Source organism: Garra rufa, chromosome 21 (genome assembly GCF_049309525.1).
Source record: "Garra rufa chromosome 21, GarRuf1.0, whole genome shotgun sequence".
Lineage (NCBI taxonomy): Eukaryota > Metazoa > Chordata > Actinopteri > Cypriniformes > Cyprinidae > Garra > Garra rufa.
This window is the reverse complement of record NC_133381.1, coordinates 38,760,960-38,787,096: the sequence shown is the minus strand read 5'-3', so window position 1 is coordinate 38,787,096 and position 26,137 is coordinate 38,760,960. Positions and strand designations below refer to the sequence as shown.

Below are 26,137 nucleotides of genomic sequence, written 5' to 3'. Positions count from 1 at the left end.
TATGAATAATTTCTGGCTTGACTGTATATGCAAACACCATGCAAAAGTGAATTTTGCATCTGATGTCTCCTAAAAAATAAAAAAAATAAATCTTCAATTTGGTCAAAGATTTTTAGACACTACCATACAGTATGTAAAGCAGGCTCACATATAGTACAGGATATTAAATGACAGGCAACTTCCCACACAACAGCTCCGTCTGATCAAGGTCACGTCCACTGAGTCAAGAACGACAAAGGATAGAAATTATCCAAATGGACACAACAATAGAGCTGTGCATGCAGAGTTGAGCATACTGTCTGCTCCAGCAGGTGCTTCTGGCCAAATTACAAGAACTCCATAGCAACCTTTGTTGAAACCCTCTGACCTTGTAGTTTGTGCGCCCAAGCAAGCAGGGACTCGGACGGTGCAGACTTGCACCTAGTGGGGGCGAACAATCTCTTTTCAGAGCCACTGGTTTGCATGATTTGTTGGAGGAACTAATCAAAGTTTACTTTCTTCTGTAGGAGGAAATCGAATCTGGAAGAAAGTGGGATTCTATTAGGTTTCTAATTTCTCATTCTCGCTCGTATTCATAATGAACTTAAAAAATGAATAAACAAGCCGTTTCGTATTTCTTCTATCACAAAAAGTGTTAGATTTGTGAAACCCTAGTATGCACTGCATCTTCACAAATGCATTACTTTTTGTTCAATTAAGTGGATCCAGATGCTTTTGCAGACCAGTGAGCAATGACCACACAAACACATACTTCACTGCTTGCGACAAAAGATGTTTCTGGGAAAGAGACTTAGAAAACTAAAATTTCTGCTCCACGATAAACCCTCAAAGTGGCCACGTCACTACGCAAACTTCATCAAATGTGCATGTTATTAATTCAGGTTAACACGGGGCACAGAACGGACATACGTTCAATATTTGCTGCCAGGCATGTTAAACGATAAGCCTACAGTAGATTTATGTGGACGTGATAGTATTTCTGTGAAAAGCCCTCTTTAGGCCAGGGTGGTTGTATGTAAGTTTAAGCTCTTGGCAGGACAGCTTCTGGTTGCTGGAATTCTCATCTGGTCCAGTTCCTGCCTTTGGCGGTCATCCAAAGAATTGAGCTCAAGGGTTTGGATTAGACCCCGGATGGAGCTTAATCAGTTCTGATCACGATGAAATGGACGATTATATTATATCCAACTTGTCTGTGCAAACATAAAGTGCTGAAATACAATTTAGGAGCGTGTTGTTGATCTATTCGGGTGAGGGATCTCTTTCCAGCCCCAGATTTATGTCACCCATCCTGGGGCTCAACACATTATCTGGACTTGCTGGAGATAACTGAGTACAATGCGCTTTCTGTCCTACTATCTGTTGGTCATATCGTATTTCTCTCCCTCTCTGCTTCTCTAATTCTCATGTTTTCTGCTCAACCTATGGCCACAAACAGCTGTGCCAGTGACTCAAGGTGGTTTTAGGAAGATATGGAAGACTGATCGAAGACACTTTTTTGCTTTAAAGGGATAATTCACCTAAAAAAAATTAAGTACTCGCCTTCATATCGTTCCAAACCTCTTAAGACCTTTGCTCATTTTCCAAACACAAATTTAGATATTTTTTGATGAAATTCGAGAGCTTTCTGTCCCTCCATAAACCATGTTCAAAGCCCAAAAAGGTAGAAAGGACATTGTTAAAATAGTCCATATGATTAAGTGGTTCAACCGTAACGTTATGAAGCTACTAGAATAGTTTTTGTGTGCAAAGAACACAAAAATAACGACTTTATTCAACAACTCTCTTCCGTGTCAATCTTCACTATGCGTTCAGAATAGTACCATAGTGCTCAACCATGGTATTTCTACTTTTTTTAAAGACAGATCATAAAAATCTGACTTTTTCCATGTTTAAGTGCCATAATTAGGTCCCTGGTGCATCTACCAACCTAGAAAACATGAAAAAAGACAACGCATGTGAGAAAACGAGCCACTTAGATTTTGCTCCCCCGTGATGTAGAAAGGGGATCTTATTATAATATTATCTCCCCTTAATCTGCATGTTTCCACCCACACTGCTGCAATTTTGTTTTTGCAAGCGACAAGTGTACTAGTTCTAACGCGTTATGGCAAAAGTTCAAGCAAACCATGCTAACTGTTCTGTCGTTGGCTGTAACTACTGTGTGTTTTTAACATAAACTTGTGTGTATTTGACAGTTTAAGCGCAATAACACATGAAAGAGAACTTAATTTAGTACTCACATGTTGTGTGATAGCTGCACAATGGACATGATAATCAAAACCAAACAGATGTTTTTTGCAGAGTATCTGAGGTAAGAGTGGTAAAGGCACAGCCCTATTATGGAAAAGGGGGGGGGGGGGCAGCAGCTCATTTGCATTTAAAGAGCCATGCACAAAAACAGCATGTTGCTGCTTCCATTTAAAATAGGCATTTTCAAAATGATATAATAAATGATATGTGGGGTATTTTGAGTTGAAATTTCATGGACACATTCTTGGGGCACCTGAGAGTTATATTACATCTTGTAAAAAGGGGCATAATAGGTCACCTTTAAGCATTTAGGGAAAAAAATTCAAGTGTACCATCATCAGTTCAGCATTATTATTCACCTTTACCCAGGTGACCATCTGTGGTGCAAAGCCTGCCTTCAGCAGCACTTGGATGTGAAGGGATAATCCTGTTTTACAGATTAGACAAGCAAGCTAACTTGCCTATTCCCTCAGTCTAAAGCTTCAGGTAGTTAGTGAGAGGACAACAAAATACTAGACGTGTTTTCACTTATTCTTGTTTGAGCTTTTTGTCTATGGAGAACACAGATTTGCTCTTGCGGAATATTGTACAACTCTGGCATGATTAGTGACTTGTGGAGACCTAATGTTTGTGGAGGTTTCTTTGGACACCTAGTTGTCTTGAAAAGGTGGATGTGGAAACCTGTTGTCAAACATCCTAAACTGGACTGACGCTGAGATACTTCTGTCAAGCACAGGATGATTGCATACGTAGACTGCCTCTCTACCGAACCGGCTGGGAAATGCTGGAATAGGACCTACTATGAGGACGAAGATGAACTTCTCCCTCTTTATACTCGCAAAATACACCTCCAGCCTAAAACGGAGGGCAGCCTTCGCCGCAGACTCCTCACCTCCAAAATTCACCAGCAGCAGGATGCACTATGGGCTCCCAAACCCTGGGCGGGACCACCAGCTCGAAAGGGCGTCCCGCTGCAGGGTCAACCCAACTACACCTTCAGTCCTTCCTGCCACGACTGGAAAGGTAGCAGTTTACTGTAAATCTAGCAAAAGCTGGTGGTGCTCAAAGATACAGATACAGATATAGATATATCATTTCTGTTGGCATAACAAAGAACGGCCGATGGTATTAGCAGGTGTTAAAACTTCAGAGCTAGACCTTTGATGGGTTTTGACAAGTTTTTGGTAACGAAAAGTTGAAGAGCACTGATTAAAGTGTAGCTTAATGTGTTGCCCAGTTTGAAGGATGGTGTTTGAAGTCTAGAACAAGGCAGGCCTTGACAAGTCTAGTGCTGAGATACACAATAGCAGCAAGTGTTGCTGAACTAAAGAGAGATTTCTACATAAGCTGCTCCATATAAGAGAATACAGAATTGTTCAAAGAAGGTTTTAGTTGTCTTTAAAGGATATTTCACAGTGAACTGCAAATTTGTCATTATTTACTTACTCTAATGTCACTCTAAACCTGTATGGCTTTCTTTCTTCTGTGGAATACAAAAGAAAATATGTTGAATAACATACAGACCCCTGTTTTCCAGACGATTACTAAAAACAATTAAAGGGATAGTTCGCCCAAAAATGAAAATTCTGTCATTTATTACTCACTCTTGTGTCGATCCAAACCTGTAAGACCTTCGTTCATAGATATTTTTTGATGAAATCCTAGACCTTTCTGTTATTTTTGTTTTCTTTGTACACAAAAAAATTCTCATAGCTTTACAAAATTAGGGTTGAACCACTGATGTCACATGGACTATTTTAACAATGTCTTTACTGCCTTTCTTGGCCTTGAATATTGTAGTTGCATTGCTGTCTATGTAGGCTCAGCTCTTGGATTTCATCAAAAATATCTTTGTTCTGAAGATGAACAACGTCTTACAGGTTTGGAGCGAAATGAGGGTTAGTAATCAGTGACATAATTTTCATTTTTTTGTGAACTATCACTTTTAAAAAGCAGACTTTTTTAAAAAGTCAATGCGATTTCACTCAAAAGGATGAATTTTAGTTTAAGTTTTAGTATTTTATCATGTGCTTTTGTAATTTTTACATTTATATTTACAGTAACTGTAAAAATGTAATTTACAAACTGTACTTCTGCAGTCCTATGCTGTCATAAACAAATCTGATTTTCCAGAAGCCAGTGGGCCAATTTCCCCAGATTAAACCCACTGCATCTGAAGTTACTTTTAAGACTAATCCAGAACTAAACATGTGTACATATTGCATGTAATATTAATCCTTTTTCATATGCAGTCACAGTCTTAGCACAGTCTTGTTTAGAGTTTTAATTTGGGCCTTACACTGAAAGATGAAGAAGAGTGTGTAATGTTGACTAAGCCTCAAGTTCTTGGCAGACAACATAGCTGATTTCTTAGGGGTGTGTTAAAATCTCATCCCATCCAGCAGGCAAGCTGCTCCCTTTACTTGCATCAGATATGCAGACAGATGTCTTTGAATAACCGTATGTGACCTACAGTCCACTCCCATCAAAATTCATTTGTTGGATAATTCTCAAATCATACACAAACTTGTGGCATTCACAATGCTCAAGTGCTACTTTCAGTAAAGCAAAAAAAAAAAAAAAAAAAACCTGGACCATAAAACCAGTCCTAAGTAGCACGGGTATATTTAGCAATAGCAAAAATACATTGAATGAGTCAAAATTATACATTTTTCTTTTATGCCAAAAATCATTAGGATATTAAATAAAGATCATGTTCCATGAAGATATTTTATTTCCTTTAATTTTTGAATATCAGTATGCATTGCTAAGAACGTCTTTAAAGAAGATATTCTCAATATTTAGATTTTTTGCACCCTCAGATTCTACATTTTTAAATAGTTGTATCTCAACAAAATATTTTCCTATCCTTACAAAGACGATGTATAAATCTCAGTTTCAAAAAACTGACCCATATGACTGGTGTTATGGTCCAGGGTCACAAATATAACATGACAATGGTTTGTAACTGTGTTTGAGGCAGTCCTTTGTTTTAAAATGCTTTTTTGGATTCAGCTTCTCTTCAGACGTGTTAGAGAGTAGCACATAGTGAGGTGGCCTACAGTCCATACGGTGTGGTAAACACTTCTAATGCGGTCTAATTAATGTAATTACTTTCAAATAGGCTTTGTGCTACAAACAGCTGCTCAGGGAAGCACACACACATCTTGTACTCACAAACACGCACACCTCTTTCTCTATGAATGTCACTACAATGGGGCACTGACCTGCACTTCCTAGTGTTATAATGTTTTTGTCATCATCGAGTTCCCAAGAGACCCTCCCTTTCCCTCTCCAATGTTAGTTGGAATGAAAAGTCTACAGAGAGATACAGTGTAGTGCCACAAGATGGCACTATTCTTATACACTGCAAATTCTGCTACAATTCAGTTTCATTATTTATTTTCAGTTTGAATGTTAGATTTTCTGAAGGAATCTAAGAGGACTGGGATCTAATGCTAACCAAAACTGCATTTATTTGATTAAAAATACAATAAAACATAAATGTGACCCTGGACCACAAAACCAGTCATAAGGTAAAATTTTACAAAACTGAGATGTATACAACATATGAAAGCTCAATAAATAAGCTTTCTATTGATGTATGGTTTGTTAGGATAGGACAATATTTGGCTGAGATACATCTATTTGAAAATCTGGAATCTGAGGGTGCAAAAAAATCAAAATACTGAGAAAATCACCTTTAAAGTTGTCCAAATTAAGTTCTTAACAATGCATATTACTAATAAAAAATTACATTTTGATAGGTTTACAGTAGGAATTTTACAAAAAAATCTTAATGGAACATGATCTTTACTTAATTTCATAATGATTTTTGGCATAAAAGAAAAATCAATAATTTTGACCCATACTATGTATTTTTGGCTATTGCTACAAATATACCCCAGCGACTTAAGACTGGTTTTGTGGTCCAGGGTCACATATATTGTGAAATATTATTACAATTTTAAATGTTGATTATTACTGTGACGGCAAAGCTAAATTTTCAGCATCATTACTCCAGTCTTCAGTGTCACATGATCCTTCAGAAATCATTCTAATATGCTGATTTGGTGCTTAAGAAACAATTATTATAACTGTTGAAAACATCTGCTTAATGTTTTTGTGGAGAGCCTAATACATTTTTTCAGGACTCTTTGATGAATTAGCTTTTTTGAAGTCTAATTGAAAAGTATGTATAATTTTTTATAAAATGGCCTCAGATGCAAAACATCCGAGATCAAAATGTGGATCAGTCTGGGATGTCTGGGAATAAATCCAAACATGGTTGTCTCTCATGTCTGCACACATATCTACAACTCGATATGGCACATAAAAACTGTCCAAATTGTCAAAACTCTAAATTTATGCAATACGTACAGCAATTTTGTAGAACAAACATTTTCAGTACTCAACAAGATGACAACAGAGGAGAGTTTCTTTATGCCAGGTTGTAAAAATACCATCCCAAATCCCAATATGGGCTCAGGAGCCTCTGCTGATGTGCTATAGGGGATCGTATTTCTCATTGTGCTGGAACTGGCCCAGTTTTCTGACACAGATATTGGCACACTTTAGAGCCGATGCTGGGGCAGACATGTTACAGATCAATATGCCACATATGTCTGAGCAGACACAGTAGAGTGGCTAGCTGCTGTATTATTTATCAGGCCTGTGTCTGAGTGGGACCCTTGTGATATTTTAATGCTCTGCACTTAGAAATCTGAATGTCTGTTTCTACTTACTGTTCTGTAGTGAGAGGGAGAGATACTGTTCACCATACTATTTGTGTGAATCACAGAAAGAAAATTTGGGTATTCATATCTATATAAATAATCCAATAAAATGAACCAAGCTAAACCCAGCATTTGGTTAAAAAAAAACATTATTTTTAGAGTACAGAAAAACTACTCACATTAAAATGTAAAAAAAAAAAATAACGCAATAAAATGACCCAACAAGCTGAACCCAGAATTTGGGTTAAAAAAATAACCCAGCTTTTTTGAGAGCGTAGAAAAACTACCCAGCGCCTGGGTAAAAATATTAAAAATAACCCAATAAAATGACCCAACAAGCTGAACCCAGCATTTGGGTTAAAAAATAACCCAGCATTTTTGAGAGTGTAGGAAAACCCAGCATTTGGTTAAAAATAACCCAGCTTTTTTTTAAATAACCCAATAAAATGACCCAACAAGCTTAACCCAGCGTTTGGGTAAAAAAAAAAATAACCCAGCATATTTTAGAGTGCAAAAAAACTACCCAGCACCTGGGTAAAAAAAACAAAAACAAAAAAAAAAACAATATAATGACCCAACAAGCTGAACCCAGCATTTGGGTTAAAAAAAAATAACCCAGCATTTTTTTTTTTTAGAGTTTTTTAGAGTGTATCTACTTATGTAACTTCACAACACATTGCTTTATTGTTTAAGGGGCTAATATGACTTGACAAACTAAGGAACAACATACTGTAGTAACACCCTAGCAACCTCTCAGAATACCCTAGCAACCACATAGCCAAACCTTATACTGTAAACCTCAGAGTACTCAAGCAACCATTAAAAAATAACATTTTTATCTAAACAGGTATCTAATATAAAACACATCCCTACAAAAAAAAAGTGATAGAATGATTGGTCTGTCTTGCTTAAATAAAGGTGACAGTGTTTATAAGCATGTTGTTTGTGTAGTTAGGCTGGTATTGGAACTGGTTTGCTTTGTGCTGACACAAGAGCTTTCTTAACATCCCTGATCTACAGCTAGAGCTGAACCTGTAACCCTGCAGTGGCTGAGGTGATGCTGACCTTCTTGCTATCAAATTATCACAAAAACCATCTTTGCTTGGTTCAGCGGACGCATAATCGTCTTTGGTCAACACAGCAAATGTTTGAATCTTGGACATATTTTAGTGGAAAGTAAGAAGCATTTACACATCAAGTGCTCTTGAAAATCGTCTCGGTTACGTATTGTAACCCTCGTTCCCTGAAGGAGGGAACGGAGACGTCTCGTCGGGACCGACGAATTGGGATATCGCCTGGATAGACCAATCTACTTCGTGTGTATACAAACGAGCCAATGAATATTGGCATGCATGATTGCAGCCAGCTGCGGCTGATCACAGCGTGAGCATATAACACGCAGCAGGTGCATGCATCATCAAGGTTTCGCTGAGGAGCTGGGACAGGCCCGGCCGTACAGCGGTGGTACAGGAGCCGCGGCGACGGGACGAGACGTCTCCGTTCCCTCCTTCAGGGAACGAGGGTTACAATACGTAACCGAGACGTTCCCTATCAGTCGGTCCGTTCGACGTCTCGTCGGGACCGACGAATTGGGATCCCTAACAAAGCGCCGTGGCTGCTGTCCCTTCCAGTGTCCTGAGCGGGCCCCCCTGGGACCCGTTACTGGCTTTGGCCAGGGGCTCGCATCAAGGAGAGTCAGTCACTGTATAACTCAGCACCATCTATTTCAGTGAAACTGAAGCACTGGGAATATGCGGAGCTCACGTCCTTCCGATAGGAGGTTCGGAGCAATACACATATAACTCAATTCCGGTTTATATGGAAGATTGGAGGTGATTGAACCCTCGTATACTGGTAGAAGTACTACCGGGGAAACACACAGCCTCTAGGGCGCAATGTGGAATTGTAAGAGATGCAACTGAGTCTCTACGTAGAGCCTAGCCCTCTATCGGTTCTGAAGGATTCATCGAGTGAGGGCCTGACGCCTGACGTTCCGCTACGTCGGCTGTCAAGCTCAGCGGAGGAGCTCGACAGAGCTACTTTTAGGTTACTCTGGAGCAGTATAGCAAGCCGACCCGAGGCCTCTCTGTGCCTACCCGTTTGAGGTGAGAACACAGGAGGAAACTGTGTCTACACGAAGGCTATAGAACCTTGTGAACGTGTTAGGGGTCGCCCAGCCCGTCGCTCTACAAATGTCATTTAGCGAGGCGCCACGAGCCAATGCCCAGGAGGATGCGACACTCCTAGTCGAGTGCGCTCTCAGCCTGAGGGGGCAGGGCACACCCTGAACCTGATAGGCCAGGGTAATGGCATCCACTATCCAGTGGGCCATCCTCTGCTTGGAGACGGCATTCCCCTTCTGCCTGCCTCCATGACACACAAAGAGCTGGTCTGAGGTCCTGAAGCTTTGTGTCCGGTCAACGTAGCATCTAAGTGCTCGGACGGGGCAAAGCAAAGCTAGGGCTGGGTCTGCCTCCTCCGAGGGCAGCGCTTGCAGGCTCACCACTTGGTCCCTGAAGGGAGTCGTGGGAACCTTGGGCACATAACCTGGCCGGGGCCTCAGTGTTACCTGGGAATCCGCCGGGCCAAACTCTAGGCACGAATCGTTGACCGAAAATGCATGCAGGTCTCCTACCCTCTTGATGGAAGCCAATGCAAGCAGGAGCAGAGTTTTCATTGAGAGAAACTTCAGCTCAACTGACTGCAAAGGCTCAAAGGGAGCCTGCTGCAGTGCTGAGAGCACTAGCGACAGGTCCCAAGAGGGCACGGAAGGGGGCCTAGTGGGATTCAATCTCCTGGCTCCCCTAAGAAACCTGGTGACCAGGTCGTGCTTCCCTACCGACCTTCCTTCTATGAGGTCGTGGTTGGCAGCTATAGCAGCCACATAGACTTTAAGGGTTGAGGGGGACAGCCTACGCTCCAACCCTTGCTGCAAAAAGGAGAGCACGGTTCTGATCGGGCATCTTCGGGGGTCCTCTCCCCGGGAGGAACACCAATCAACGAACAGGTTCCATTTAAGGGCGTAGGCATGTCTAGTAGACTGCGCTCGCGCCGAAGTAATAGTGTCAACTACCCCTTGGGGTAGGTCACTTAGAACCTCCGCGTCCCGTCCAGGGACCAGACATGTAATTTCCAGAGGTCTGGACGCGGGTGCCATAAGGTGCCCCGTCTCTGAGTCAGAAGATCCTTCCTCAGAGGAATTTGCCAGGGAGGGGCTGTCGCGAGGAGCATGAGTTCGGGGAACCAGGTCCGAGTGGGCCAATAAGGGGCTACCAGAAGGACCTGCTCCTCGTCCTCCCTGATCTTGCACAATGTCTGTGCGAGAAGGCTCACTGGGGGAAACGCATATTTGCGGAGGCCCCGCGGCCAGCTGCATGCCAGTGCATCCGTGCCGAGTGTGCCCTCGGTCAGGGAGAAAAAGAGCTGGCAGTGGGCTGTCTCCGGGGAGGCGAACAGATCTACTTGAGCCTCGCCGAAGCGTCTCCAAATCAGCTGAACCGACTGGGGGTGGAGTCTCCACTCTCCGGGAAGCGCAGCTCGTGAGAGCTCGTCGGCCGCACGGTTGAGCAACCCGGGAATGTGAATGGCACGAAGCGACCTCAGATGCTTCTGACTCCACAAGAGGAGATGACGGGCGAGTTGCGACATGCGACGGGAGCGTAGACCGCCTTGCCGGTTGATGTACGCAACGGTCGCAATATTGTCTGTACGGACCAGCACGTGTTTGCCACGTAGGTGCCCCTTGAGGCGGAGCAGGGCGAGACGTACTGCAAGCAACTCGAGGCAGTTGATGTGCCAAGTCAGCTGGGGGCCCGTCCAAACCCCTGAAACTGCCTGTCCGTCGTACGTGGCTCCCCACCCGGTGGCGGAGGCATCCGTGTGAACCACAGCATGCCTGGAGACCTGTTCCATGGGTACTCCAGCCCGTAGGAATGAGAGGTCTGACCACGGGGTGAAAGTCTGGCGGCAAGCCGGAGTTATCTGAACCCGGTGAGAGCCGCGAAGCCACGCTCTCCTCGGGACTCGGCCATGGAGCCAGTGTTGAAGCGGTCTCATATGGAGCAGCCCGAGCGGTGTCACCGCCGAAGCTGCTGCCATATGCCCCAGGAGCCTCTGAAATTGTTTCAGTGGGACCGCTGTCCTGCTCTTGAACGTGTCTAGGCAGTTCAACACCGACTGAGCACGTTCCTGCGTGAGGCGTGCTGTCTGGCTGACCGAGTCCAGTTCCATACCGAGAAAAGAGATTCTCTGTGTTGGAGAGAGTTTGCTCTTTTCCCAGTTGACCCGAAGACCCAACTGGCTGAGGTGTGCGAGCACCAGGTCCCTGTGTTCGCATAACTGAGCCCGAGACTGTGCTAGGATGAGCCAGTCGTCGAGGTAGTTGAGAATGCGAATGCCCTGTTCTCTGAGGGGAACAAGGGCCGCCTCCGCGACCTTCGTGAAGACACGGGGGGAGAGGGACAGCCCGAAGGGCAGGACCTTGTACTGATATGCCCTGCCTTCGAACGCGAACCGCAGAAAGGACCTGCGCACTCCCCGTAGTCCCACATGGGGACCCAGAGATAGAGAAATTTGCTCTTACGCTTCCCACTGGTCTTTGTGGGGGCCTGGACGGGCTGGGCGGCTGCCCGGCGACCGGCTCCACGGCGCCGTTGTGAAGGCTGCTGCGGTGGCTGCTGTGGAGCGGAGGCGGAAGCCGGGGGCCGCCCTCGGCGACGAGCAGACTGGGGTGCCGCCGGCGGACGGGTGGAGGCAGCAGCTGTACGCCGGGGCAGGATGTGACTGATGGCCTCAGTCTGCTTCTTGGCCGCGGAAAACTGCTGGGCAAAGTTCTCCACAGCGTCGCCGAAGAGGCCGGTCTGGGACACCGGAGCGTCGAGGAACCTGGTCTTATCGCAGTCCCTCATATCAGCCAGACACAGCCAGAGATGGCGTTCCTGGACCACCATGGTGGACATGGCACGACCCAGAGACCGCGCGGTCACCTTCGTCGCACGTAGCGCGAGGTCCGTGGCGATACGAAGTTCACGGAGAACTTCTGGGTCGTGAGCACCCTCGTACAGGTCTTTCAGTGCCTGGGCCTGATGCACCTGTAGCAACGCCATAGCGTGAAGGGCGGAACCAGCGGAGCCGCAGGCCGCATAGGCACTGCCGATCAGAGCCGACGAGTGCCTACAGGCCCGGGACGGGAGCGACGGATTGTTGCCCCGCCAGGTGGAAGCGGCGCCCGGACACAGTTGCATCGCAACCGCACGCTCCACCGGCGGGACGGCCGTGTATCCCCGCGCTGGTCCGCCATCAAGGGTGGTTAGGGAGGAAGTCCCACTCGAGCGGTTTCGGGCAGTGAAAGGTGCCGTCCACGTTCGGGTGAGTTCTTCATGCACCTCCGGGAAGAATGGCACCGGGGTGGGGCGCTGAGAACCAGCGCGGGCCACCCCGAGATACCAATCATCCAGCCGGGAGGGGTCGGGACGTGATGGAGGGTTCCATTCAAGCCCTACCCTCTCGGCGGCCCGGGCAAGCATAGCCATCATCTCCGGGTCAGTATCGGGCACCGCTGACCGCCCAGTGGACGACAGTGTGCCCTCCTCCTCCTCAGAGAGGTCTGGCTCTCCCCCCGATGCTGCAACCGACATCTGTTCGTCGGGGGGGGCCCCAAAAGTAACGGGCGGTACCCCTAAGGGAGGTCCAACCCGCTCCCCTGAGAGCCCCGGTGGCGACGGAGTGTCGGTGGAAGGAGGAGCCCCCGCCGATGGAATGGGCGGGGAGCTCCTCACCGTCACCGTCAGACCGGGCAGCCCTCTGCTTCCAGCGACAACGCCCCCCCGGCGTTTGCCTGGAGGAACGTTCGTTCTGGGCAGAGGGACTGGAACCCCGCCCCTTTGCAGGAAACGGAGTCTGGTCCGCAGCTCCGTGATGGTCATCCCCCCACAATGAGGACATGACTCATCCACGAACGCTGCCTCAGCGTGTTGTAAGCCCAGACACGTGAGGCAGTGTGCGTGGCCATCACCCGGCGCCAGGAAACGGCCGCACCCAGAAACGCACGGGGAGAAAGGCATGTTGCCTCGTCTTTAAAAAGACGCTCAACCCGTGGAGCTCCTTTAGAAATTCACTCTTTTCAGAAATTGCTCTTTTAGGAATTTGCTCTCTTAGTGCTGAGGCGCACAGGGGAGATGGCCGCAGCAACACAGAAGGTGGATGGTGAAGACCAGCTGTGTGCTTCCACTCGACACGGAAGACCACGCCGCTGAAGCGCCGTGCCGCCAACACAAAAGAGAAAGGAGGTAAGTGTTGCTTCTCGATTTGTTCCACAACAATGGTCCAGCTCCGAGGCGAAAGCTTGATGATGCATGCACCTGCTGCGTGTTATATGCTCACGCTGTGATCAGCCGCAGCTGGCTGCAATCATGCATGCCAATATTCATTGGCTCGTTTGTATACACACGAAGTAGATTGGTCTATCCAGGCGATATCCCAATTCGTCGGTCCCGACGAGACGTCGAACGGACCGACTGATAGGGAACTGCAGTTCCTCTTCACATGCCCCATTCAGGCATATTGTGTGGGTCTTGTTGATGTAGAATCAAGCCAAGATGTAGAGCCCTTAGAAGCCCTTGATGGATTTTACCATCAAATTCACACACAGCTACCCTAGTAACCATAACCAGGTCATGTAAGAGTCAGGCACATGAGCTTTTGTTGTGTGTATAACCAGAGAATGAGCTTCAGCCTCATACAGACTCATAGTCTCTTGCATATCCATGTTTATTTTATGTCCATGCAAGCTGTTTTTAATGTTTTGATTTTATTGCCATGAGTACATATCATGTAATTATCATGAATTCTAGTAATTGACAGTATTATTGTCTTGTTGTCTTTATTTTGATGGTCATAAATAGTCCTCCACCCAGTAATAAAGCAATAAGTTAAGAGAGACTGAGTGTCAGGAGGCTTATTGCTTTCATAAAATATTGTTTCATAAAGTAATATAGCCCATTAGCATAATTACAGGCTGTTCATGAAGCAATGTGGCAACTTGAATGTTCAAATATACCAGCTATTTTACAGTTTACAGTAAAACCAGTACATTTAAATATACTGTAAAAGCCTTTCTGAGGAAAAACACTTTAAATAGTAAAATGCACTTGATTTGAGTGCTATGTGCTTACCATGACTGTTGCTATGTATTTGCTAAGGTGTTCTTGCTGAGTGGTTCACAGAGCATTGCAATGCAGTTTCTAGGGTGTTACGGGAAATTGAAAGGGCGTTGCTAGACTGTAACTTACTTGTTTAGGTTAAAAGGCCTGTGCACAAGTTTGTATGGTATTCCCTACACTGCCACAAAAAAGACTTTCTTGCTTAGTATTTTATCTTGTTTTCCATTAGAAATGTCTAAACATTCTTAAAGGGATAGTTTGTGCGCTGCTTCTGTAAAGAGGCATACGCCTCTTTCAATTAAATATAGCCAACATCCCTCAAAATCCTACCAAAATCCGTTGCCATGACTTATAGCGAGAGGAAAACATTACGTTTTAGTTGCATGACCTGCTTATTGGGACTAAATGATTCCCTTGGGCCTTCAGAACAGAGACCTTCTTCACATTTTGACTTACTCTGCTCAGAAATGTATTTTGTGCAGGTGGATTGATGAGGAGCCCCCTACTTTAAGCCAGTGGTTGCATTGTCTCTGTATTTTCTTTTATTTTTATAGTCTTTCATTTATTTGTTTTAAAATAACTCATTTATTTTGAGGGAAAATTATGTACACTTCATTAGTGTGCTTACTGTGATTTTTTTTTCTTAAATGCTTTGCACGAAAAATGTTCAATAATTATATATTAAACAAAAAAAAGTTTTAGTTTTATAACATTGGTTAATGGGAACTTTTTTAATTGACATTTATAAAATATCGCCAAAGTTTTGCGCAAATCTGTAATGGAAAACATTAATTTTTTTTATCTCTTTAAAGGGGTCATCAGATGCAAAACTCACTTTTGTGTTCACACCCACCCTACACTGATAAAAATTCAGCCAGTGTTTTTTTTTTTAATCTTTAAAAGTAATATCCCCTTTTTAAAATTAACATTACTTTCATTTTTGAAAGAAAAGCGCAGATCCCAATCTACATATGCATCAACGTTCATGGGAATCATTTGTGATGCAGCTTCACCAACAGTGATTATAAGGTTTTTTTATGCATCTTTGCAAATGGCCTTTCTTAATAATGTGCTAGTTAGCAAGTTTCACAGCTAAACGCGGCTAAATTTGGCTAAAGTAAACAGTACGGCTCGTCATCCCACGGCAGAGAGGGGTGGGGCGAGCAGAGCTCATTAGCATTTAAAGGAACATGCAACAGAATGGCTCGCTCTAAAAAGGGCTGATTTTGACAAGGTAAAAAGAGTGTTTTTACACTACCATTGAGAAATTTGAACCAAAGTATGTTATAGACTTCTCATTAAAACCCTAAAAAATTATATCAATTTGTGGAAAATGGGCATCCGATGACCCCTTTAAAACAAGAAACATTTACTAGAGAAGCAAAATTACTTAAGCATTTCGTTTTGTTTTCTATCAAGTATACTTGATTTCTGCTTGAAAACATCTGCCATATTTTTTACTTTCCTGTTGTTTTTTCTATTATGACCATCTGTGCGTCGTAACCTGACACTAGTTGACATCATGCACAATGCATATAAGTCATATCTGATTCATAAAACCTGTTTCAGGAAGTATCAGGATTACATTATATTCTGAAGGTAGCATTTTTACATTGTGATCCGTTTATATTTACTACTCCTTTGATTTAAACTTGTAACTCTGTCCAGTCGTCCTGCATGTGCATGTTTGTTTTCACCAGTCATATGTGGGCAGAGGTTGTTAACCTGGTGACTCCAGACACTGGACTGAGTGAGTCCATTGTGTGGACCGTAGCATGCAGGACGAATGATAAGGGCCGTTGTGCAGGTGTGGGCAGGTTTCACGTGACTCGCTCACTCTCTGAAGTGCCCTCTCTTTCCTCTACTGTTGCTAGGGGACTCATTTTTTGGATTCTCTCTGATCAGCCATGTTTTTCTTCACTGTGAAGGAAATGTTGTCAGTGTGATGGCTGCTTTGATTAAAGGTGATAGAACAGCGTAACCTTTTCAACTACTATTATCTCTCTTATGAATTCATGAATATGAGAGTGATTGCATTGAATATTTATTTGCATTTGTTAGGGCTGCTTAATCAGAGGGAAGCGGAATAAACATCAAGATGGAAGAATCTGTTTCAAGATTTAATAGGTGTTGCTAATGAAACCTTTTTGGCTTTAAAATACTGAGGATCTTGCACTGCTCATCTCCAGTGCAAATGCATTTTAGACAGGGATGCATATATCTTTCATTTGGGCAAAACAAAGTGCATGACGTCCTTGCACATTTGAACTAGTTTTTGTATGTTATACATTATACATACAGAGCAAAGCCTGTCTACAAGCCCATGCCTCATTAAAGTTCAAGTGCTTTCTTCCTTTTCCTTCCTGTCCTTTGTGGTATACTATGTTTTTCTGTCTGTATGGCATTTTCACACAGCGACACACAATAGCTGAGACGTCTTTGAGGGAGTCCACACACTGCTGGAGTTTTGTTCACAATCCCCATTTTGTCTCATTATGGTCCTATTCATTTCTATTGTATCAGCACGAATGCAGCATTGAACTCCCAACTGAACTATGGTTTGTATATCGATGCAACTCATTAAGAGTTGTTTCTTCTATAGGTATGCAATTTGCCATATGTTATTTGGGTGAAAAACATTATGCTAAATATGAATTTAGCTGTTATTCATCTCTTCAGGCTAGTGTTTAATGGGCATCTCTGTTGGCCCTCCAGCTGCTTTACATGGATAAGTTTGTCTTCTGCAGTTAATGTTTTGTCTGGGACATGGGGAGGAGAAGTGCTAGTTATGTGTGTGAATATGAGTATGTGTGTGTCAGGACTGTTACTAAACACAATAGGATCAGCCAGGCAGAAAGTTTTTAGCATTTTAGGGGGCTGTACCCCAATCTCATTATGAGTGTGCCCTTTAGCCGAGCCAAGGTGAGCCAACAGAATACATAACATCAACCAGGAAAAAAACAAGCAAAGCAGCTCTAAAAGCAGTAGCTACAACCGTAACAAACCGAGATTTTTTTAAAGGGGACATCACTTTTACATGGTGTTTGCAAATACATTGCAACTCAAAAGTTTGAAAACAGTAAGATTTTTAATGTTTTTTAAAGATGTTTCTTATGCTCATCAAGGCTGCATTTATTTGATTAAAAATACAGAAAAAAAAATTATATTGTAAAAATATTATTTCAATTTAAAATAATTGTTATGTAATGTGAATATATTTTAAAATGCAATTTATTCCTTTGATCAAAGCTGAATTTTCAGCATCATTACTCCAGTCTTCAGTGTTGATCCTTCAGAAATCATTCTAATATGCTGATTATTATCAGTGTTGAAAACAGGTGTGCTGCTTAATATTTTGTTGAAACCTGTGATTTTTCCCCAGGGTTCTTTAACAAATAAAATGTTCAAAATAACAGCGTTTATTTAAAATAGAAATCTTTTATAAACAATATAAACTACCATCTAAAAGTTTGGGGTCAGTAATTTTTTTTTCTTTTTATGAAAGAAATTAATACATTTACCAAGGATGTGTTAAATTGATAAAAAGTGATAGTAAAGACTTATATTGTTAGAAAAGTTTTATATTTTGAATAAATGCTTCTTTTTAACATTTTATTCATTTATAAAATTTATATCAAGAATCCTGAGAAAAGAATCACAGGTTCCAAAAAACAAATATTAAGCAGCACAACTATTGATAATAACAGTAATTAATCAGCATATATCAGCATATCATCAAAGGAATAAATTATATTGTTAAATATATTAATATAGAACACCATTATTTTAAACTGTAATAATATTTCATAATATTATTATTTTTTTGATCAAGTAAATGCAGCCTTGATGAGCATAAGAGACTTCTTTAAAAAACATTAAAATCTTACTGATCCCAAACTTTTGAGCGGCAGTGCAATGTCTTTTTTTAATCCCCAATAAACCTAAACAGTCTCAATTATCAAGCCGTTTTGATTTTCTGAGCAGTATGATATCAACTTTGAACTTGAAGTGCATTAGAAAGAATTAAACTTTAAAATGTACACATTTTAAATTTTTGTTTTCCATTTCTTCATTTGTCTTTTTTTAAAAATATTCATATAAATATTGTATTGTGGACTTTATTTCACAATATTACCGTGTTGTGAGATTTTGATATCATTACATCCCTAGCAGTTAGTTCTTCATCAGTGCATTTCGGTTGAAGAATATAGGGCAGCGCAAATTTTTTTCCATTTTCCCTCCAACTTCAAAATCGCCCAACATCATTGTTCTACCTTTTTTGTAAAAGGCGTTTGACTTTCTTTGCACGTTCGCCTTGTAAACTCAGGCAAACAAGCATTCGTAGTTATAAAGTACATTATTTTATTTTTTTTAGAAAATGACCGATCTCTTTGCTAGATAAGACCCTTATTCCTTGGCTGGGATCGAGTAGAGCTCTTTTGAATCTGCATTGAAACTGCAATTTGGACCTTCAACCCATTGACTCCCATTGAAGTCCACTATATGGACAAAAATCCTGAAATGTTTTCCTCAAAAAAGCTTAATTTCTTTGCGACTATAGAAAGACAGACATGAACATCTTAACATTGGGGTGAGTAAACTATGACAAAATTTTATTCTGGAAGTGATCTAATCCTTTAAAAAAAATTTAATCAGAAATCGATCAACAGGCTTCTCCAATCATTTAACATTAAAGCCTGCTCCTTTCTTACAAGACCTCATCCTATTATTTTTTTTTCTTTTTTGATAATCTGTTTCACTCAGATGTTTCAGCATGCATGACTTAAAACACAGCATTAAATTCTGATGAAAAAGTACACCATTTTTAATACTATTTTGCACAATATTTGCAATTATTATAATATATTCAAATTCACCTCAAAATTAAAATGGTCTGTTGGAAAATCTATTAGTAAATTAGAATTTGACATAAGGGGAGAACTACTAAGTCTGTTTTTTAGTGCGCAAGAGGCAATTATCATTTTTACCACTGCTGTAAAATCGCTCTTACAAACTATTACAGCTCACTTCAGCCAATTCTTATTCATAAAGTGCATAAAAACAGGGAGAGACATTTGCTGTGCTACTGAGTGGTCGTCACGCTCTATATGATGGTAGCCACATTGGATCAGTGTCAATGCATCACGGCCATCTGTGTGTCATCTGAGTGTGCTATGATGATAATTTAAAGCACCACTGATTGGCACACCAGGCTTGGTAAATGCAAGGTCCTTTGCAACATAGAAAAAACCCAACTTAATATGTCTTCTCTGCCCCAAAGGGTTATGATAATGTCAAAGACATACAGTGATATCGCAAACCCACAGCTGTGAGTCATGTGCACTGAATCCAAATGCAGTTCTGACCAACCTCACGTGTGAAAATGCTGAGTGGCCGTTCACGGTTCATTAGAAAAAAAAAAAAAAAAAAAAAGGAGAGCAAGATGGAGAAGGAGAAAGAAACTTACACTTGCTTCAACACTAATGAAATACTGCAGCAATGAGCCCCTTAAAAAGGAGCTGGGTGGGTGACCACCACCTTAATCTCTGTTGAATGCCCTAGGATCCTTTTCAAACTCGTTCTGGGCCCCCCAGCTCAAAAGAAAAAGGACAGAGTGAAAGGAGGAGTGGCAGGGGCTGCAGCGGTGTCGAGAAACACAATAAGCTGATTGTCAGTGATCCATAGTGTGTGGCACAGATCCAAGTTGCTTATACCTCCACAGCAGTAAAGGCAAGGTGAGAGAGACTTAAACCTATGCAATGCGACAGAGAGACAAGCACTATAGCTGGAGACACGATGGGAGGAGAGACGCACAATTGATACGCAGAGGAAGGCGGATGCAGAGAGAGAGAGAGAGAGAGAGAGAGAGAGTACAACTCAAACAGCAACTGAATATCCTCTGGGGTGGGCAAATGTGTGTGAGAGAGAGAGTGATAGAGAAAGAGAAAGAGAGAGGTAGAAGAGGAGGGGGAGTGTTGCATGCTGTGCCAGTCAGCGTAAAATGAGTAAAGAGAGAGTGTCGTATGGGTAGCGGCGGCTTTTTCCCCCCTTTCTCTTCCTCTCACCTCACTCCTCACTCTCCGATGGTGGACTAATTCATCCTTATGCGCACATCTCTTGGGGGATCGATTGGTTGTCACAATGGTGTTCATCGCGACCACTCTTAAATCTGTCATTAAGTACTTCAAAAAGAAGGGTAAGCTCCTCTTGTCATGTACCGTGCCGGTTTTGGTTTATCTTATCACTTGTGCAGCTCAAGGTCAAGTGGACTGAAGTAGTTTGGGGTGTGGGGTTATTCGTCACTGCTGCTGTGGGTCGCATGCGTCTGATTCGGAGCGCTGTGCTACATTTGTTTGCGAGTTTCCTTTTATAGCGGGGCACTGGTCTCCTCATAGTGACCTTGTTCTACAACTTAGTGTGAATTTTACTGGTGATGTAATGCTTCGATGCCCCGTTTTGTGCCTTTTTAATATATATGCAGGGTGTTTACCAAATGATGCATATCAATTCATTAATTTCTATAATAAATTATAAGTTACATTTGTGATTTAAATTATATATTAAATGAAATATTATTTAATTATATTTTAATTTAAAAATTAAAATATTATCAGTGTTCAGAGTATCGGTGTTTTTTGCACTGGAAATCAGCAGTGCAAGTATTCTTTTATTACAATTAATTAATTTCTGTAATAAATAAGTTATATTTTCAATAAAATGCTAAATTATATGTAGAATTATACTTAAAAGTTTCAAATGAAAAAAAAAATACTATAATTAGTGTGTGTGTGTGTGTGTGTGTGTGTGTGTGTGTGTGTGTGTGTGTGTATATACATTATAATTCATTATATAAATGTATTAATTTCTTTAATAAATTATAGTTATATTTGTAATAAAAATGTATATTTCTGTGTAGAATTCTACTTAATTGAAAAAATATAATAAGAGCATGAATATATATATATATATATATATACACACACACACACACACACACACATAAATATATATTCATTATAGTTCATTATATAATTTCATTAATTTCTATAATAAATAACAAGTTATATTTGCAATAGAAATTATATATTAAATAAATATATAGTTATATTTGCAATTCTATTATTATTATTATTTTTTTAAAGTTAAAAATATATATAAATTAATTAATTTATATGAGTTATATTTGTAATTTAAGTTATATTTTAAATGAAATGTATAATTATACTGAAATATTATCTGTGTGTGTATGCTGTCAAATCGATTAATCGCGATTAACCGCAACCAAAATAAAAGTTTGTGTTTACATGTGTGTGTACTGTGCATATTTATATCAATAAACACACATACATGTATATATATTTAAGAAATATTAAGAAATAATATGTAAAATAAATGTTTACTTATGTAAATTCTAAATAATATATAAATAGGAATTTATATTTCTTAAATATATACATGTAAGTTTGTGTATTTATGTAGGCCTATAAATATAATTATACATAGTGCACACACACATATATTATGTAAACACAAACTTTTATTTTAAGATGCAATTAATCGCGATTAATGGATTTTACATATATATTATTATATATTATATATAAATATTAATATTTTAATCAAAATAATTCATACCAATATTAATAATAATCATTATTATTTTTTCGCTTCTTATATGAATTACTGGTTTTGTGTGAGACGCTGATAGATTATTTCATATATATATATACTCAATATCGATGCATTTAAGTGTAGATTACACTTGTACTGTGCTTGTTTACACATTTGAATTAGCCTTAGGATATTTTCCGACAGAGCCACTGACGTTTTTCACTAGTGTTTTGATCTCATGACCTAGTACTCTCGCATGACCCCTTGCATTTTAGGAAACTATCATTGTGAACAATCTATAATCATTGACATACTTTTTTGTGGAAAAATGCATTGATAAGACTGACCTGGTTAATCTTACCCGGAGGGCCTTGGCATAATTGATCGTTTAATCTGGGTTGTCAAGGCACCAGCCAGAGACAAGCATGTCTCCAGTGTCTTTAGACGCAGTGGTGCAGAAGTGTTAGATCGGCCCGGCCCCTCGTGCAGTTTTTCATGTGCTTTCTCAAAGGGAGGCTAAGAGACTGCACATGACTGCAGCTCACAAATCTCACAGCCACAGGCTGAGTTTTTCTTTCCATCTGAATTATATCTCCTCATGCTGACATCTGCATTGAGTTGATTAGAATTTAAACTAATCTTGAAATTCTGGCTAATACCAATAAGCCAATCATTATTTTGTTGTTATGACCAGTACTATAATTGTGTACTATTTTAAGTAGTACACTGCAAAAAATGCTTTTCTTACTTAGATTTTTTAGTCTTGTTTCCAGCCAAAATGTCTAAATCTAATTCTTAAATCAAGAAGGATTTTCTAGATAAGTTAAAAAAAAAAAAAAAAAAAAAATCAGAAAAAAAAAAGTCAAAATTAAGGTTTTGCTTAGAACAAGCAAAATAATCTGCCAATGGGGTAAGCAAAAAAAAAAAAATCTTATTTCAAACAGAAAACAATATTATTTTTCTTACCCCATTGGCAGATTATTTTGCTTCTTTCAAGCAAAAACGCACTTAATTTTGACTTGTTTTTTCTGATAACAAGACAATCATTTTTACTAGTCTAGAAAATCCTTCTTGATTTAAGAATTTTTAGATATTTTGGCTGAAAACAAGACTTTTTGAGAAGATTATTTTGAGTGTGAAATGATGATAAAAAATATCAATAATGTCAGCCAGGTACCTGTATATGTACCCCGAAAGAGTTCTAAAAGACATATTTATTCATGTTTTTTCCATTGAAAAAGGTCTGTAGCTTCACAAAAAAGACCTTGCAGCCCATAGTCTACCGATTAAAGGGATAGTTCACCCAGAAATTAAAATTGGATGTTTATCTGCATACCCCCAGGGCATCCAAGATGTAGGTGACTTTGTTTCTTCAGTTGAACACAAACGAAGATTTTCAACTCAAACCGTTGCAGTCTGTCAGTCATATAATGGCAGTCAATGGGACCCAAATCTTTGAGAGTAAAAAAAACATACACAGACAAAACCAAATTAAACCCTGAGGCTTGTGTTGATATATTGAGGTCTTAAGACACAAAACGATCAGTCTGTGCAAGAAACTGAACAGTATTTATATCATTATTTATCTCTGATCCACTGCAAGCAACACTGATCCTAAGCGTGTTCACGACGGCTGTCAGAGGTAAATAATGATATAAATACTGTTTAGTTTCTTGCACAGACTGATCGTTTTGTGTCTTAAGACCTCAATATATATCGTCATGAGCCGCAGGGTTTAATTTGGTTTGGTCTGTGTATGTTTTTTTTACTCTCAAAGATTTGGTGCCCATTGACTGCCATTATATGACTGACAGACTGCAACGGTTTAAGTTAAAAATCTTTGTTTGTGTTCTACTAAAGAAACAAAGTCACCTACATCTTGGATGCCCTGGGGGTAAGCAGATAAACATCCAATTTTCATTTTGGGTGAACTATCCCTTCACCCAACACTAACATAAGCCAACCTGGACCATCAATGAATGCCATTTTCAGCAGTCTACCGAAGCAGCTGCAACACCAACCACTGACCTTCTTCCTTCAAACGTGTTGAATTTTAATGTGCCCTTGTTTCTTATAGCGGTGTCCAGTCTAGATGAGGAAAGCAAGTGGTCGGTGCACTACACAGCCCCCTGGCACCAACAGGAGAATGTCTTCCTGCCAGGATCCAGACCAGCCTGCGTCGAGGACCTTCACCATCAGGCCAAAGTCAACCTAAAAACAGTCCTCAGAGGTCAGAGACAAAAACTACAATGCTTTTTCTTTCCTTTTTTTCAAATGCAAATTATAATCTCAACAGTACAAGCAGTGATTCATTAGAAGATAAGATTCAGCATAATTGCTTTACATATAATCAGCAAATACAAAATGCCCTGCAGAGGAATATGTGATTTCTGTTACAGACCATTGACCATTATAATGAAGTTAGCAATACCACTGTGCAGAAAGTTCACTTGCACAAATATTTTACCCTGTAATGAAGCAGAGCATTTTGACAGGATAAGGCCTGTGATGCAAATGTTATAACCCTGCTTTAACTCCAGACTTCAGAGGTCAATATAGACTACTGACACTGTTTTATTCATAACTACATGCAATAATCTGCACCTGTTGTCTGTAAAGTGCAGGCTTTTCTAAAGTAGTATAATCTTTCGTTAAAATGTAATAGTTATCTACCTCTGAAATGACTTCTGAAACTATTTTTCCCATATCCCCCTATATTTTTCTATTTTCTTTGCTTATATCTGACCCTGGACCACTAAACCAGTCTTAAATAGCACGGGAATATTTGCAGCAATAGCCAAAAATACATTGTATGGGTCAAAATTATCGATTTTTCTTTTATGCCAAAAATCAAAGGATATTAAGCAAATATCATGTTCCATAAAGATATTTTGTACATTTTCTACTGTAAATATATCAAAACTTAATTTTTGATTAGTAATATGCATTGCTAAGAACTTAATTTGGACAAATTTAAAGGTGATTTTTTAAAGGTTACTTATTTCCCCATTGATTGATTGAAGGTTCTCCTGTCGCAATGTTGAGAAAAATTGCAAGTAAGATGTTACTTTAGTTCTAGAATAAATGTGAATATGCATTAATTCATCTCACTCACAAAAAAACTGATTCAGTATTTCTTAAAATGAATAAAAACTGTGAAATGCAACTCAGAATATGATGCAAACCTGCAATAATGAAATATGTTAAATAATACAAATATGTGACCCTGGACCACAAAACCAGCCATAAGTGTAAATTTGTCGAAATTGAGATTCTTACGTCATCTGAAAGCTGAGTAAATACGCTTTCCATTGATATATTGTTTGTTAAAGTAATACAATGTTTGTCTGAGATACAACTATTTGACAAACTGGAATTTGAGGGTGCAAAAAAATCTAAATATTGAGAAAATCGCCTTTAAAGTTGTCTAAATTAAGTTAGCAATGCATATTACTAATCAAAAATCAAGTTTTTATATATTTATGGTAGAAAATTTACAAAATATCTTTATGGAACATGATCTTTACTTATATTCTTTATGTATTTAATCCCATTTTATTTAACCAGTGTCTTTGCTACTGACCTTCAATGATCCAATTCAACCAGAGTAATAAGCAAAAATTCTCAAGATAAACTAACATTTGTTCTACTTCTTTTATTGCTTTTTACTTTTTTTTATTCCACTGTATAGACATGAATTTACCTTTCCTTCAACCTGAGGCTTTTGGTGTGAAGGGGCTTTTACATTTGCCAGAAATAGAACTTTTATATTAAAAACAAACAAGCAAGCCCTGCCCAGATGTAAAAAGTAATGCCAAAGTAACGTAATGCATTACTTTCCATAAAAAGTAACTAAGTTACGCAATTAGTTACTTTTTTAGAGAGTAACACAATATTGTAATGCATTACTTTTAAAAATGTTTTCCCAACACTGGTAGGGATATATTGATGCATCCAAGTACAGGCTAAAGGGTTGGCAAGAGATGGTCATTTTTTACTTTCAAATGCAATCTCACTGCAAAATTGCAAAAAGTTCTTGGAGCAAGAACTAAGCACAAAGAACAAAACAAAGCACAAATTGTCTCTAATATACTGTAAACAAATGCATGTCCTCTCCACGATTTTAGAGAGATGTTTAACATGATGGTTTAAAATATCAGCCAATAACCAAATAATTCCATTAAGTACCATCATAACCATTAGCATTTAATAGAGTTGGGGTACTCGGTCTTGTACTCGGACTTGAGTCCGGTCTCGAGTTCAATTTCTAGCGGACTTGGACTTGTCACGGACTCGGATGCATTTTGACTCGGACTTGACTCGGACTCAAGCTTTTCGGACTCGGGAATAATTGCCGAGTCCAGCCGAGTCCAGGGACAG

The 26,137-nt window shown here is 40.3% G+C and overlaps 1 protein-coding gene across 4 annotated transcripts in view; it reads left to right on the top strand.

Annotated features, from left to right (window-relative positions):
* The window catches only part of nhsl1a (NHS-like 1a), a 54,357-nt gene that overhangs the window by 6,715 nt on the left and 21,505 nt on the right, over positions 1-26,137 (top strand). The window contains exons 1-2 of one of the 4 annotated variants that reach the window (XM_073826797.1): positions 20,105-20,342; positions 23,835-23,987. In XM_073826797.1, coding sequence (XP_073682898.1) covers positions 20,288-20,342; positions 23,835-23,987 — 208 coding nt within the window. In that variant the 5' untranslated portion in view covers positions 20,105-20,287. Of the gene's footprint in view, positions 1-20,104; positions 20,343-23,834; positions 23,988-26,137 lie in introns of those variants that run through there. The other 3 variants (XM_073826794.1, XM_073826796.1, XM_073826795.1) reach the window with 3 other exon arrangements.